Below are 16249 nucleotides of genomic sequence, written 5' to 3'. Positions count from 1 at the left end.
TACTGAATTATCCACTAGAAAACACTGCAATTTAAAACATACGCGATTTTGACCACACTAGCACAACAAATCTTTCTGTGTCTTAGCCACCACATTTATGAATCGCATTATTCACTGAACTAGACTGATATCAAAAATCACTGCACATACATTTATTATCACTTCTTAGAAATCACATTACCTAGTTCAAACATGCTTATTAAATTTATTAGGAATGTCTGTGTTGATCAACAAACTCGATGTTATCTTGACACTTCAACCCAATCAATGTGAAGTTGTCAATCGGTACTTAAACGAAACGATTATCTGATTCCGCCTCCTTAGTTAACACAAAGTTACCTACTTACATCAATCTTTTGACTGCACTGGCTGGTATGACAGGATGCAGGTAGGTTGACGTAAAATATTTAGGTGACTTTTTTCATGAAATTGTCATGTCATAATTTTCTTGCCAAAATGCCACGACCATCGCCTTATACCTCGCAAGAATTAGCGGATATGATTCTAATGTATGGCGAAGCTATGCAAGATGCTAGACTAGCGTTAATCGAACTTTGACCAAGAAACACTTGCGAAGTTTCTCCTCAAGCAACTTTTGTGAGTGAGAAAGAGAGGAGAAACTTCGCAAAGTGTTTCGCGATAGCAGGGCGGTTAAGTCCTTTTCTTACGAACAAGGTCACTTGTCATGATTTTTGACGGTCTTGTCAATCAAAAGTGTCACCGACATGTACGATGTAGGTAATTGTAATAGGTGTCAGGATGTCACTAAGAGCGAAATTTCAACGAAATCACATGTCAATTGTTAAGTTTAATTTATTACTGATACATTGCGTGCCCAATTAATTTGTATGAAAATTTTTATTTTTTATATTTTAACTAAATATGCTAATATCAGTTCATTAGGACTTTTACTTTCAGCCCTTAAAATTAGTGTCGTTATGAAAGTCACACACTGTATAATTGAAGATTAATAAAGACAAATGTCCGTTTTCGAATCGATGTAAGGCTAAATGCCTGCTGCTTGTATTTCAATACCCACAAATCCACATGGACACGACGAAGCAAGGATCAACTGTAAGTGCAGTGCCCATATGAGGTTAGTCCAGTAGAGCAGCGTCACCCACCTGTCTCTTGAGCCGGGGCACGGGCTTGACGGCGGTCAGCCGCCAGCCGATGACGGGCAGCCGCAGCAGGTGCGCCAGCGTGCCGTCGCGGGACTGCTCGAGTAGACCTGCCACCAGCACCTTATGCCGGCTCCATAGCTTCTCGCCATAACCCACCTGTCTCTTGAGCCGGGGCACGGGCTTGACGGCGGTCAGCCGCCAGCCGATGACGGGCAGCCGCAGCAGGTGCGCCAGCGTGCCGTCGCGGGACTGCTCGAGTAGACCTGCCACCAGCACCTTATGCCGGCTCCATAGCTTCTCGCCATAACCCACCTGTCTCTTGAGCCGGGGCACGGGCTTGACGGCGGTCAGCCGCCAGCCGATGACGGGCAGCCGCAGCAGGTGCGCCAGCGTGCCGTCGCGGGACTGCTCGAGTAGACCTGCCACCAGCACCTTATGCCGGCTCCATAGCTTCTCGCCATAACCCACCTGTCTCTTGAGCCGGGGCACGGGCTTGACGGCGGTCAGCCGCCAGCCGATGACGGGCAGCCGCAGCAGGTGCGCCAGCGTGCCGTCGCGGGACTGCTCGAGTAGACCTGCCACCAGCACCTTATGCCGGCTCCATAGCTTCTCGCCATAACCCACCTGTCTCTTGAGCCGGGGCACGGGCTTGACGGCGGTCAGCCGCCAGCCGATGACGGGCAGCCGCAGCAGGTGCGCCAGCGTGCCGTCGCGGGACTGCTCGCGTAGACCTGCCACCAGCACCTTATGCCGGCTCCATAGCTTCTCGCCGCAGCCCACCTGGAATAACAGAAATAAATTGAGGTTATGAAAGCGTACAAAGTTTGAGACACATTAGTATTAAAAGGTTTGCTATAGTAAAAGGTATAAAACGTATGTTTGGATAACAACAAGTCGAGATTGTTGAGAAGTGTTCGGTCTACCCGTGCAGTTGTTTGTGAGTCAGGATTATTAATTTATTATTAACTTTTATAAGTTGACCGCCTTTTTCTCAGCAACTTGACTGCTGGATGGGACTTTTTCCCGTTGCGGCGACCCCACCAAAACTTGGCGGGCAATAATAACCCGATTAAATTACGTAGGCTGATTTTGGAATGTTGTCAAAAATTTTAGAACGTGTATTTAACTTCGCTTATTGCGTATGTTATATCCCTCACGGACGCACGCGTAACTGTATGGACTTAGTGAGACACAACATCGACTCACATTCAAGCTGATGGCAGTGGTGGCGTCGCCGTGCCTGCGCGAGGCGGAGCCGGCACCGCTCATCAGCACCGACTGCGTCCGCGCCGTTTCCGTCTTGTACGGCTCGATCCAGAACTCGTCCTGCAAATACAAATCATTTTCCATTTTTAATAATTTTAGTAGATATAGATGGTCAAGCAAATCTTGTCAGCAGAAAAGGGCGCGAAATTCAAATTTTCTATGAGAAGATATCCGTACGCGCCTACATTTTTCAAATTTCCCGCCTTTTTCTACTGACAAGACCTGCTTGACCAAGTATATATGTAATTGAGTAGGTTATAAGCTCCCGCAGTGAAATCAGAGGGACTACCGCGAACCACGTTCGACGTGTTGCCTCTCTGTCACACTTACGTACGAATTTACAAGTGCGACAGAGGTAACACGTCGAACGTGTGACCACCAGACCACCTCTGACCACCAGATGACGATTAATCTTAGGTGTGGAGTAATGGAAATAAGGTCTATATCCGAAAACAAACGCAATAGGCAGTTATAAATTACTCGTGGCTTGTAATTAAACATGCAAGCATGCAAGTAGCATGTAAAGTGACGTCGATTAAATTTGAGTATTTTTTACACAAATTACTGCGTAATAATTACGTAGTCAATAAACTAAACAAACAACAACGTTTTACTTGATGAAATCTAATTTTAATGGTAATAAGTAATCTTAAGTCTTTCTTTACTTGCGTGTATCAAGCGAAAGTGTCGACATGGGCGTTTATAAGAGCCATTTAACAGCGATTAATCAGACCGCTTAGTCACACAATCATCATTACATAACGACGATCATGTGATTCATGTGTAGTTATCAAGCTATGACAAAAAAATGCGATAAACAAGTTAATTAATAACTTGAAAAAACAAAGAAGTAATTCACGCATCGTCAACAAATCTAAAATACGTGCATTGGCATGTGAGCTCTATACCGGTAGGGGTAACTTGTACTATTGTGGTAACTCTGTATTATGCCTAACGGTTCGGCCACGACATTACGCGACTGGCGACGGCGGCAGCGACAACCATATGTAGGAACGAAAGGTCCGATCGCTGTGTCTCGCTCCAACCTATGGTTATCGCTGCCGCCGTAGCAAGTCGCTCAATGTCGGATCTATATCTGAATCTCTAAAGTCTTTTCTCCTATCTTTGCATTCCCTTATATTGTTTGTCATAATGATCAGTTGTCCTAACACTCGTATACCCTAATTTTGGTTTCCCTATTATCGAATGGCCGATTTTTTTTTGTCCTAATATGGTTTTCCCTAATGGCACTCTTCACTCCATATTGAGTATTTATCCTAATGTTATGTAGCATAATTCTTTTTTTGCCTAATTATTGTTAGGCCAAAAAATTATATATCCTAACCATTATGTTACCTAATTTTACTTAGCCTATCGTTGATTGACCTAACACTCGTATGCCCTAATTTTGATTTCCCTCCTAACCTAACCCACTTTTGTGGCAGCAATTCGTTTTTGCGAGGATCACAGTTCTAACCTAACCTAACCCACTTTTGTGGCAGCAGTTCGTTTTTGCGAGGATCATAGTTCTAACCTAACCTAACCCACTTTTGTGGCAGCAGTTCGTTTTTGTGAGGATCACAGTTCTAACCTAACCCACTTTTGTGGCAGCAGTTCGTTTTTGAAAGGATCGTAGTTCTAACCTAACCTAGTTTTAACAGCAGTTCGTTTTTACGATGGTCGCAGTTCTAACCTAACCTAACCCAATTTTGTGGCAGCAGTTCGTTTTTACGAGGGTCACAGTTCTAACCTAACCTAACCTAACCCACTTTGGTGGCAACAGTTCGTTACCATTCATTATGGAAAGTAATTGTTATGATAATTGATCAATAGGAAAAGTAACTGTTATGACAATTGATAATTAGGGCAATAGCCATTAGGTCAAAACAGTAAGAGCATATTATTTTATGCCAAACATTTCATTTCATTTCATTTCATTTCATTTATTCATGCTAAATAACATAAGTATACAAAATATACACGTCATATTATTAAACCCGGATGGGGCATAGCAGAAAACTTATTATCTAGAACTTAAAAACTAAATTATCCTAATTACAATAAATAATAAATAACAATAAATACAAATCTTACGCGCACTAAACATCTTTGTCCCTGAAATACTCCTCTATATGATAGAAACATTTGTCTACTAAGTTCTTTCTTAATTGTTTAAAAAATACTGTATTGTTCTTTTCTCCTTTTAAGGTGTCACTCAATTTATTATAAATTTTAATTGTCATGGCGTGTGGACTTGTGCTGTGTAATTTCATTGTAGATCCTGACACTGTAACTAGATTATTTTTGAACCTAGATTCGTAACGGCGGGTCTGATCTAGGATAGAAGTGTATAGTTGCGGGTTTTTCCTGACAAATTTACACACCTCATAAATGTATATGGAAACTAGTGTTAACATATCATATTTTCTAAAGTAAGGAATACAACTCTCTGGGATTTTTATATTGGCGAGTATGCGTATACACTTTTTTTGGAGGATGAAAATATCTTCGACGTCAGTACTATTTCCCCATAGTACGATGCCGTAAGTAAGCCATGAGTATGCGTAAGAGTAGTAAGATGTAATCGCGGAGTTAAAATCTGTAGATCTCTTAACTTCCCTCAATGCGTACACGAAAGATGATAATTTTGATTTAATTTTGGCTATATGTTCCTTCCAATTGATATTTGAATCTATAACGAAACCTAATAATGTTGCCGAGTCCACGAAATCCAATTTTATGCCATTTATGTCGAAATTTAATGATAACATTGTTAGGGATTTCGAAGAATATGGTAAAAAGCATTAGGGATCTTGATAGTTATGGTACAAATGCTTAGGACAAATGAGTCTTAGGCTAATCATTACATTATGGAAAATAATCGTTATGACAATTGATCGTTAGGGCATGTGCCCATTAGGACAAACCAGTTAGGGCAAGTGACATTGAAAGGCTCTTACGGGTCCGCAGGGCACACTTTGTGATTAACGGATCTAGGTTGCTGTGTCACACTAATTATGATTATTATGAACTAACGACATCTTGCCCACTCTAGAGACCATGCAGTAGTCTGGGCGAGATGTTTTCGAAGCCCCAGCCAACCAAAAACACCTTGCTCTTAAAATGACAATGCGCTTACCGCTGCGTTCACGCGTAAAACAATATGCGGTCATTAAATTATCTGATTAAAATGTAATTTTTCCTACATTCCGTTGATTCAACGTTGCGTTGATCGCATAAAACAACTGCGCTTAAATCAATAGGCAGGTCCACACATAAAGAGCCTCCTCGCGAGGAAAATGCCGCCTGAGGCACTTCGGCCTGTTTAGACGTGCCTCGGCCGCATTGCCTCGGGCGAGGCACGTCTCCACCGACCGAGCTGCTTCGCGCGGATATTGAGGATGATGAAGCAATGATCTTACCCAGTCTAGGGCCATGAAGCTGGCGAGTTCCATGAGCGCGCGTATCCTCTGCCGTGGAGAGATGTTCTGGAAGGCGCCGTCCACCAGGACAGCGAGCACTAGGCGGTTTTCGGAGCCCACGCAAGAGCCGTATCTGGAGTGGGGCTTTTCTTCCGATTTCTTCACCTTTGAAACAATACGGAACATGCGTCGATAAAATTAATATAGTGTTTTCTGCAACCAATTTGCGTGTTTGCTATAAAAACCCTAGTACCTAAGCACCAGGATTTTGTTTACATGTATACATGTCCTATTATTCTATTATTTTACAAAATGTATGAATAAAAACGCAAATACTTCACATCGTACGCACCGATTACATGCTTGCCAATGAAAACGCAATCTTAATATTTATCATTCGCAAAGGTGTTATAGTCACAATCATCAGTGGTGCTCGGAGCACCATCGTTAATAAATTTGCAGGCAAATGTACCAACAAAATGATATTACAACTAAACAGGAACTATCAAACTATCGACATTATTTCAATCAAGTTCCCTGAACGCTATACAATTAATTGAAAGTGACGAGTCCGCTTTGCATGCAATTGCGTCCGCGTAGCCATCAATGAAGTGCATCTAAACTGTAATAAACCGCTCATCCGCCTCACAAATAAGAGTCAGAAGTCATACAAAAGCGGTCTGGCTTCATTTGACTGACCCACTTTCTTTGTTTGGCCAATACACACTAGTCTCAGTCCACTAATCGGGGAAGGATGCTGGGCTCTTTTATACTTTTTCAATTAAATTCTTTGTATAGGCACACAATAGTGAGTGAAAGAATTGGGTTGATAGGCTTTACTAAATAACGATGATAGTCTAAATGTCGATTTTCTTTTTTCTATAGTGTGGTCATGTGGATATTGATGTTCCTATTCTAACATGTACGAGTAGGAATACTCTGGACAGGCCCCCAGAAATATTGACCCTCTCCTCTCCTTGCGTCGTTATCCTCAGTGCTGAGAGTCGTGACCTCCCTTCTGAATCACCTCACAATTTCTCTCCATCTGGTTCTGTCCTTGGCGGTGTGGAGAGCCATGTGGACTGTGGAGTCAAGAGCAGTGCGGATCTGGTCGGACCAACGTATTAGACTGCGTCCACGTCCAGGTCTTTTCCCATCCACTTTCCCATCCAGAAATATTGAACAGCTAACTTAATTTGAAACGTTCTCAGGCAAAAGGCCAATCTAATGCCACTTACATAGTTCTCCTCCTCCACAAATTGTTAAATTACAATAAATTATAAATAACTAGTTGCTTTAAAACTTTAACACCGGCAAGGATCGCCAGCTTTTTAAGCAGCTGAACAACCCGTGATCTCCATGGTGAATTCGTAGGTCCGTGCCCCTGGGCCAATGTGCGCGGTTATGAACGCCCCAGTTTTATCTCAAGCCTATCGGTGTCCTGAAAAGTGCACGAGTCCGTTGCGCTGAGCCCGCGCGGGTCCGCCCGTGGTGACGGTAAAGGTGTGCGGGCCGAGGTATTGTGGCTGGGGCACGCCGCTGATCAGCCCGTCTGGAGTCTGTCGGTGTCTTGAACCTACCTCGATAGTGAACGAGTCCGTCGCACTGAGCCCGCGGGTCCGTCCGTGCGCGGTGACGGTGAAGGTGTGCGGGCCGAGGTTCTGTGGTTGGGGCAAGCCCCTGATCAGCCTGTCTGGAGTCTGTCGGTGTCTTGAACCTACCTCGATAGTGAACGAGTCCGTCGCACTGAGCCCGCGGGTCCGTCCATGCGCGGTGACGGTGGTGGTGTGCGGGCCGAGGTTCTGTGGCTGGGGCAAGCCCCTGATCAGCCTGTCTGGAGTCTGTCGGTGTCTTGAACCTACCTCGATAGTGAACGAGTCCGTCGCACTGAGCCCGCGGGTCCGTCCATGCGCGGTGACGGTGATGGTGTGCGGGCCGAGGTTCTGTGGCTGGGGCAAGCCCCTGATCAGCCTGTCTGGAGTCTGTCGGTGTCTTGAACCTACCTCGATAGTGAACGAGTCCGTCGCACTGAGCCCGCGGGTCCGTCCATGCGCGGTGACGGTGATGGTGTGCGGGCCGAGGTTCTGTGGCTGGCGCAAGCCCCTGATCAGCCTGTCTGGAGTCTGTCGGTGTCTTGAACCTACCTCGATAGTGAACGAGTCCGTCGCACTGAGCCCGCGGGTCCGTCCATGCGCGGTGACGGTGGTGGTGTGCGGGCCGAGGTTCTGTGGCTGGGGCAAGCCCCTGATCAGTCTGTCTGGAGTCTGTCGGTGTCTTGAACCTACCTCGATAGCGAACGAGTCCGTCGCGCTGAGCCCGCGGGTCCGTCCGTGCGCGGTGACGGTAAAGGTGTGCGGGCCGAGGTCCTGCGGTTGCGGTACGCCGCTGATCAGCCCGTGTCTCGAGTCCACGGCCAGCCAGCTTGGCGTGCGGCGTCCATCTTCGCTGTGAACCTGGCGAAAAAGCGCCAAGTCAGTTAGGACTATAAAGTTCATTACAATACAAAAAAACTTCAATTAAAAATCATCGATCATTATTAATCGTAGGCTATGTACGGTTGGTAAACTTCAAATAAAAAATATCTGTAAAGTATGTCATTGTTTGGTAAAAGCAAAATCGCTGAAAAAGTTGTTGTAAGTCTTGAGAACAGTAACTGCCAAAAGCTAATGCCTATTCGACGTTATTACCACAAAGGTAATTAACGTTAACGAGGCATTTCCAGTTTTTGTTTGATTAGCTTTGTGTAACAAACATATGTGACTATGTAATTAATGTGGGCTGATGTTAGGTACACATTATGTGACATACGACAATTTCATATTTATTTGTCCACATTATGTGACATACGACAGTTTCATCTTTTTATTTGTCCATGTGACTATTATTTTATGGTGTTTTTTCCATTGTACGAGTATCAAAGACTGATAGAAAATGCCTTAAGGCGTTAAGCACCATTTGTATTTTGCAATATTTTTCTTATCAACTACCTAACAATGTATCAATCAACAGTTAGTTTCCTTGACAGTCTTTTGCAACACGAGTTATGTATAAATAGGAACATACATAACTACTAGCCACCACTACCACCACCACCACCACTACCACCACCACCTACCACCACCACTACCACCTTTATGCTACCACTGCCTGCCTGCTACCACTTTTATGTTTCTGCATCGATCATAGTGATAGGCAATTGTTCCGGTTGTCGTAAGTGACTCGCGGCCGGAAGAGCGATGGACCGGAAAATTGAACTTTTTAATAATACTTACCTATATACATTGTAAGTACTTAATGAGTTCGTTTACCTCGTAGTTATCTCGTAGCGGCTAACCAATTAATTATTTATGCAAGTGATTTATTGAACACTTGGACAGCGCATTCATAAATCTGTGACTCATTGGTTAGTGGAAGAAGACTCAACTCATTAAGAAATTAAGTATTTATTTGTTTAATAACAATTTGTAATTATTTCATTGAAGTCAGAATTTATCCGAGAAATGCGTAAAACATAAGCAAACAGGAAATATTTTTTTGCTTACTTTGTTTCCAATAATTTTATTATAAACTTCAGTTCAGTTAAGGTGCCTAAACTTCAGAAAATCCCATCAATTCCTACGGACTACATGCCAGAAATTTGTTAAAAGTAAGAACGTAGAAGTTCAAACTCAATTTCTTCGTTGACTCGATCTACTTTCTATAAAATCTCCCAGCATTCGAAGGAGCATAATTCTTTGCTAAAGTGCTACATTTGAATTTAGAATTGAATTGAACAAATTCTATTGAACGAATGGAATTGAAGTCGTACCTTATACGCTAGCACGTCGCCGGTGAATGCTTGTTTGGGTATTTCCATTCGGAACAAGTGTCCCACGTAGGCCGATGTGTCAGGAACACCCCACAACCTTTTTAGGCCATTTTTCGCTATTTCTGAATGGTTTGCTGTTAGTTCAACCTGAAAGGAAGGAAAATAAATTACTCGTAAGTTACTTGAAGGGAGAATAATCCTTTGTCTTCTTGTGCCGAGGGGAAAGTTTTAAGAAGTTGTTTTACTTCTTCAGGTAAGTGGTGTTTTTCTGTGAGAGTCGTAACTAACTGCACTATTTCAGTTAGATTTACTGCGACGTTTACAGGTTGTGTTTTTCAATCTTAGCTGAGACATAGACACATTCGACAAGCAGCAGCGGGGGTAATATCTTGACTTATAGCTACTTTGTGAAACCATGCATCCGTGAAACAGATTAGTTAGAGAATACGTGTGCGTTTATGTTACTGACAGAGACAAACGTACAGAGGAGACACTTGATTCTCTCCCGTGAATTATTTAACTTGATTTATATTACATTTCTGTGTTATACTGTCTTCACAGGTAAGTATATTTTTTCTGTACTTGTGAGAAGGACAACTAATAAATAGGTAACACCTTTGGCAAGAGATCATATACGTTCATAAGACCTTACGTGTTCCGTGAACCATGTTTGGTACCGGAATATTTAGAATACAGATAAATACAATTAGCTAATGATAAAGTTTTTGGTCAGACTACCAATTCAGTAGCGTTAACAGTAAGTATATTACTATAGTATGACAGTCAACCAGGAGTACGAATACACTGTACAAGTATTTCAGTATAAAGCTACCAAATTGCAGTGGTCCTCCAAATACGCAAAGTTCGTGGCGGACCATTTCCCTTGCTAACTAGGAGCTGCCAGTGTTAGTTGTAGATACATATTTCTCCATCTACTAGTTTAACGTGCAGACATATGCTGTTGTGAGTTTAGTTTACACACAGTCTGGGGATTAACATTTGGATAAGTAGCAACAATTGCACTACACTACACTGACTGGAAACTTACATAGAAGTACTTCTTCAGTACTCTTTGCCAAACCTGACCACCATCACCACTCTAGTCTAGCAGTATTCTAAATCATTGCCGAAAATTATTTTGCCGAATGCAATTTCATAAATACACTTTTTAAACGCAATTTAGGCGGCAGAATTACTTAGTAAGTCTAACACAAAAGGTTTAGCTTTGTAATTTAACAGCGTACGATGCAAAAAAGTCATTTTTGGCGCGCTGTTTGGTCACAGTTAACATGCTCCTCCTCGCTTAGCTCGTCGTCGCACCTGTCTTGACTCTGTCAAATGACTAGACGTTATAGTTTTGTTATATATTCAGCCAATTGAATTATTTGGCGAGTAAAATGTATTCCATTTCCAAAGTAAATCATCTGCGAAAAGTTGGTTGGTAAGTGAAATTCGGGCAATAAAACTTCGGCGAAAAGGCAAAACATCCTAGTCAAGCTCCATGACCTGTCGGTGCAACGGAAGACATGATATGACCATACACTTAATTGTGGTATGTTTTTGAATATCAGCACCTTTTCTCATTAGTAGTAAGTGAATGTTTACCTGGAACTCCTCGCTGTTGTCGAAGGCGAAGTCCTCGTCGTGGCGACTCAGGGCCAGCGGACAGAGCAGCAGCAGCGCGCACGCGACGAACCGCGCGCCCCCCATCTCCCGTGCTCCACTCATAAACACATGCTGCGGACAAAGAATATACAGCTCAGTATACGTAAGATCGGGATACTTGACCAAAATATGGTTAACTAAAGAACATCTGGGATCTGGGTATAGGTACTACTAATGTTATTTATCGAGTCTTAACAGTCGAAAGGCATGACTTTGGCTCACACCTGGCATGTTCACTATTGGCAACGTGTCGAACACATCAGTTGGCCAAATTGGAGGTTCCTTTTTGTTTAAATGTTGTTATATAAGGTGCTCGATTGTCTGAAAATAAGCAAGCAAGAGCCTTGCCACTGATGTAAACCATGATCGAGAATAGTTCAGAAATGTACAATTTGTACATCTGTTCAGTCAGAAACAAGATTATTTTCAGTGCATAACTGGGACTGTCTTCTCTAGCGGACTAAACATAGACGTTTAATTCGGTAGGCGAATGCACAGAGTGACAATTATACTAGAATGAGTCACAGGAGGATTGTTTCTAAACTTGGCACGAATAGAAGCCATGGTAATTAAGCGAACTGGCGATTAAAAATAACTTGAGGTTTTCAAAATAAAAATGTTTTATTGTAACTAAAGAACATTTATTTAATCTTTATTGCACATAGGTAAACACACTGTACAAAAGGCGAACTTAATGCCATAAGGCATTCTCTACCAGTCAACCTTTAGGCAAAGCACACATTTTTATTTGATATGTGAACATTGTTGTTCACATATCAAATAAAAAGAAAGATTTTCTCCGTCTATTCCCATAAGGGCCATAAGTCCGGCCAAGGACCAGGTAAAGTTCGATAGTAATGTTCCATAGGTATGGTAATGGTATGTAACAATTTAATGAAAAGGCGTAAGTGTAAAGTGGAAATATGGTTTAATAACGAACCAGTAATATACGAGTGGTCGTGGTGGTTGTTGTTGTTGTTTACGGAAAACAAGTCGGATTGTGCATTGAGTCCATATAAAGACATGACGATTTGCCGAATTCACAAATAAGCACTTAATTTTTTGTAGTGAGAGACAAACAACTGTAAACCCTGTCATTTGTAAACTCGGAATGGACAAGTTTCTTACTCAAGTGTCACCCTTTCCCGAATTCGTGCAAACTTGACAAATGACTACACACAGGGCCTATAAAACGGGCGAGACGGCGGACGGAAACGGGCCGGGTACTGTTACACAGTTAAAGAAGCGTGCTGCCGCATAATGATCGAACGCAAATAGAATGCTGCCGGCGTCTTCGGTCGCGAGTGCATAGCGCCGAGCGACTGGTTAGGTATTGGGTATGGTTCCTTAAGACCAAAAGTTCGCAAATGGAACTAATTACCTACACCCAAGTATTGTGAAACATGTATGTGTGACATAGTAAACAAATGGGATTCGCACTTCAAGTAGTCACAGACGTAAAGGCGTAAGAATCTACCCCAACGTGTAGTAGTAGTAGTAGTAGTAGTAATCACACGAGACAAGTTCGTTAATAGATAAGCAGCGCCTGCAGCGGTAAAAATAGACCACAGACTACATACTTTGTTAGATTCCAATTGTCTAACTATTACAGATGTAGTACATAATCTAAAAAATTTAACCATCATAATTTCACGGAACCGCACGAACGTGTCATGCTATTTCAGTCAGTCTTAGTACAATAAGTACTGAGGTTGACTGAAGTAGCATGTCAAATACGAACGTTCGTATCCGAGAATATACGATGGCAAAGAATTATCCACTACATCTGTATATGTATTCTTTAGGGTTGCACATTTCCCGCCCACGCTTGTAACTAACTTCCACATCATGCGTTTCTTAGTCTGTCGCAAAGGCACTTCAGGGAATACATTCCTTTAGTACACCGCACTTTTAGACACTTGAAAGGCAATGTTATTTTAAGAAATTACTTCCAGACATCCGAGCTTGAACGCATTTATTTCACAGTTTAAGGAAGTAATTACCTTAATTTGACCTGTCTTATTACGAAATGACTTTGATGTAAATTCCCTAAAAATTTTGGGTAAAACAAAGTGATGATTAATGATCGGGAAGAAAGTAAAAGTAGTTAGTCGCAGAGTTTTTCTAATTTTAGATAAATATTTGAAGAAATAAAAAAACGAGTATGATAAATAATGCTATTGACCAATTTAATGAAGTGGCATTAGAACGGGGTCGGTACTGGAGATCTGCGAAAATTTCTACGCAGACATTATCTTCAATTATTTTGAAGAAGTCTGAACCAATTTTGGAATTAATTGTGCCCCTTGACAAGTTGGCGAAAAAGCGAGAAAAGTATTATTAAAAATATAATTTGAGTGCGTACTTATGTAAATTGGATAGTCCTTATACACTAATGAATGTGGAATGTTGTTTTATCTTTTAAGTCACGAAGTAACTTTTTACGGCCGTTATTACACTTATAACAACTTGACAACAAGTGTTAGAGGCCCAGTTTTATATTGTTTGTGATATAAGAAGGCATGGTCACCATTTACCTACTTACCTACCAAATATAGTCAGATTTGTTGCAGTTTTACCGATAGCATATTTCTATTAATCTCAGAAAAAAACCTAATCTTTTTTTTTATATTTTCCATAAAAGTATCTCACACGAAAAGATAGTTAGGGTAATTCGCCAGTAACTGGCCGGTTTTAGTACTTGGCCACCAAATGAATTCTATTAACTTATAAACAGAGTTCATTATTAACCGACTTCAATTTCATAGACGGAGGAGGTTCTGTATTCGGTTGTGGCTATGTTTTTTATATTTTTTTTAGTATAAGATTTCAATAACTGGCCAGCCTTCAATAACTAGCCGCCTTATACTAAAATGAATTCTGTTTATAAGTGAATAGAATTCATTTTTAGTTTAGGGCGGCCAGTTACTAAAACCTGCCAGTTACTGTCGAATTACCCTAGTTATTAACTATTAACTGATTATTTTTTAACTGATATGTAAGTAAAAATCAAACTGTTACCAGGCAGTCGCTAGGAAGGATATTAGAGACTAGCTACGGACTTGTTGAAGACTTGAATGTGTGCGACAGACTCGAATTAAGCTGATAAGTAAAAAAATCTCCTTATAACTGCATAAATTTAGTCATAAACCTTTATCTAGAAAACCACCAACAGTCTCTGGTATTCAACTATAGTGGCTATAGTAAATAATACGCGAATGACATTATCATTCGCAATATGTCTTGAATATCAAATGCTAAAAACTAAGTTGTAAAAAAGAAAAAGTCTAAAAAGAATCCTCTGAAGTTCCCTTGATGTTTGCCTCATTATTTTAATACAAACGTTTTGATTCCAGTACCGAGAATTTGGCCGTTATTGATTATTTTACTCAAAGAGCGGAGGTCCCAAGGGGCGGGGGAAAAGATAGCTAGTTCCCTTGCAAAATATGGCGCGATACAAAAATAATAAAACACGAAATGTAGAAAACATAGCAGCGGAAATTTGATACGCGTAGGTTGACATTCAAAGTCCGTTTAGGTGAAGCTTTGATAAATTTTCTTGGCATTAAATTATAAATATCAAAACATTTTACAAGACTTCAAGTCCCACCTGTTCATGTCATACACGACACGTTTCGAATATCCAAAATACGATTTGATTGTTTTATGCAGAATTCCTAAAGTCATAGAGCTAGAATGTAAGCGTAAGCACACGTGATGTACCAGCCACTATCGGTTTCACTGAGTTGTCTCGGTACACCCATTTTATTTTATTTCCTTCCATTGTGTAAGGAAAGCTATATAGTGGTGTGGCGCTAGTCACAATTGGTTTTACTGGGTTGTCTCAGTACACCCATTTTATTTTATTTCCTTCCATTGTGCAAGGAAAGCTGGTGGTGGTGAGCCAGCCACAATCGGTTTCCCTGGGTTGTCTCAGTACACTCATTACATTTTATTTTATTTCCTTCAATTGTGCAAGGAAAGCTGGTGGTGGTGAGCCAGCCACAATCGGTTTCCCTGGGTTGTCTCAGTACACTCATTACATTTTATTTTATTTCCTTCCATTGTGTTAGGAAAGCTGGTCGTGGTGTGCCAGCCACAATCGGTTACACATATTGGCAGTAAGTAAAAATCCGTCAAAATGTTTAACCAGTACAGATTGCCGAGGGTCGTTACAATACGACAGATCGTCAAGTCTACGAATAGGTATGTATGTATGTATACAGCAGGAAAGGGAGGGGGCTGAGAAGTAATTATTGCAGATGGTGTTCGTCACCCCATCAATAAGAGGCAGTTATCAAAAAAGAGGGCATTTTTTGAAGAGCGCGTAAACAAATTTACGTTTTTCACTCTTGAAAACTAAAACGCACTTTTCCTAAAACAATGTTTATAGGTGCCACATTACCAATTAATAAATAAAGAGACTCGGTCTTTTGATTCTGAGAATAATTTAAACCTAAAATAAACATCGTTGCCAAGCCTTTTATTGTAAAGTAATATTACTAAGGTATTTTAATAATAAATTCAACATATCACTACAATAATTAAAGCTTAACTATTAGATTTGTTAATTCTTATTTTAAATTAATTATAGGAAATTTAACACATGATGACATGGCGCTGCTGAGTCCGTCGGTGGCTGGTATACGTAAATTATTGGAAGTGTGCCAAGAATATGCGGTATAACATGGTTTAAAGTATAATGAAATTAAAAGCGAGTTTATGGTCATTAAAGGTAGAAATAAGGGTCCGGCGAATGTTATGTTAAACGGAACTGCTTTAAACCGTGTTACCCATTTCAAGTACCTAGGTCACATAGTGACAGAGGATTTAAAAGATGACATGGACATGGAGAGGGAGAGGAGGGCGTTGTCGGTTCGTGGCGGTATGTTGGCGCACAGGTTCGCTAAGTGTAGCACGGAGGTCAAAATTACTTTATTCCGTGCATATTGCCAATGTTTTTA

General features: G+C 41.3%; 1 protein-coding gene across 1 annotated transcript in view; it reads right to left on the bottom strand.

The window, feature by feature from the left end:
- Positions 1–16249, bottom strand: part of LOC134798210 (dystroglycan 1) — an 83373-nt gene that overhangs the window by 22363 nt on the left and 44761 nt on the right. The window contains exons 3-8 of the mRNA XM_063770575.1: positions 11226–11357; positions 9621–9767; positions 8098–8265; positions 5813–5977; positions 2331–2450; positions 1749–1904 (exon numbers count right to left, since the gene is read on the bottom strand). Coding sequence (XP_063626645.1) covers positions 1749–1904; positions 2331–2450; positions 5813–5977; positions 8098–8265; positions 9621–9767; positions 11226–11348 — 879 coding nt within the window. The 5' untranslated portion in view covers positions 11349–11357. The remainder of the gene's footprint in view (positions 1–1748; positions 1905–2330; positions 2451–5812; positions 5978–8097; positions 8266–9620; positions 9768–11225; positions 11358–16249) is intronic.

This window comes from Cydia splendana, chromosome 16 (genome assembly GCF_910591565.1).
Source record: "Cydia splendana chromosome 16, ilCydSple1.2, whole genome shotgun sequence".
Taxonomy (NCBI): domain Eukaryota; kingdom Metazoa; phylum Arthropoda; class Insecta; order Lepidoptera; family Tortricidae; genus Cydia; species Cydia splendana.
This window is presented reverse-complemented; position numbering and strand designations above follow the sequence as displayed.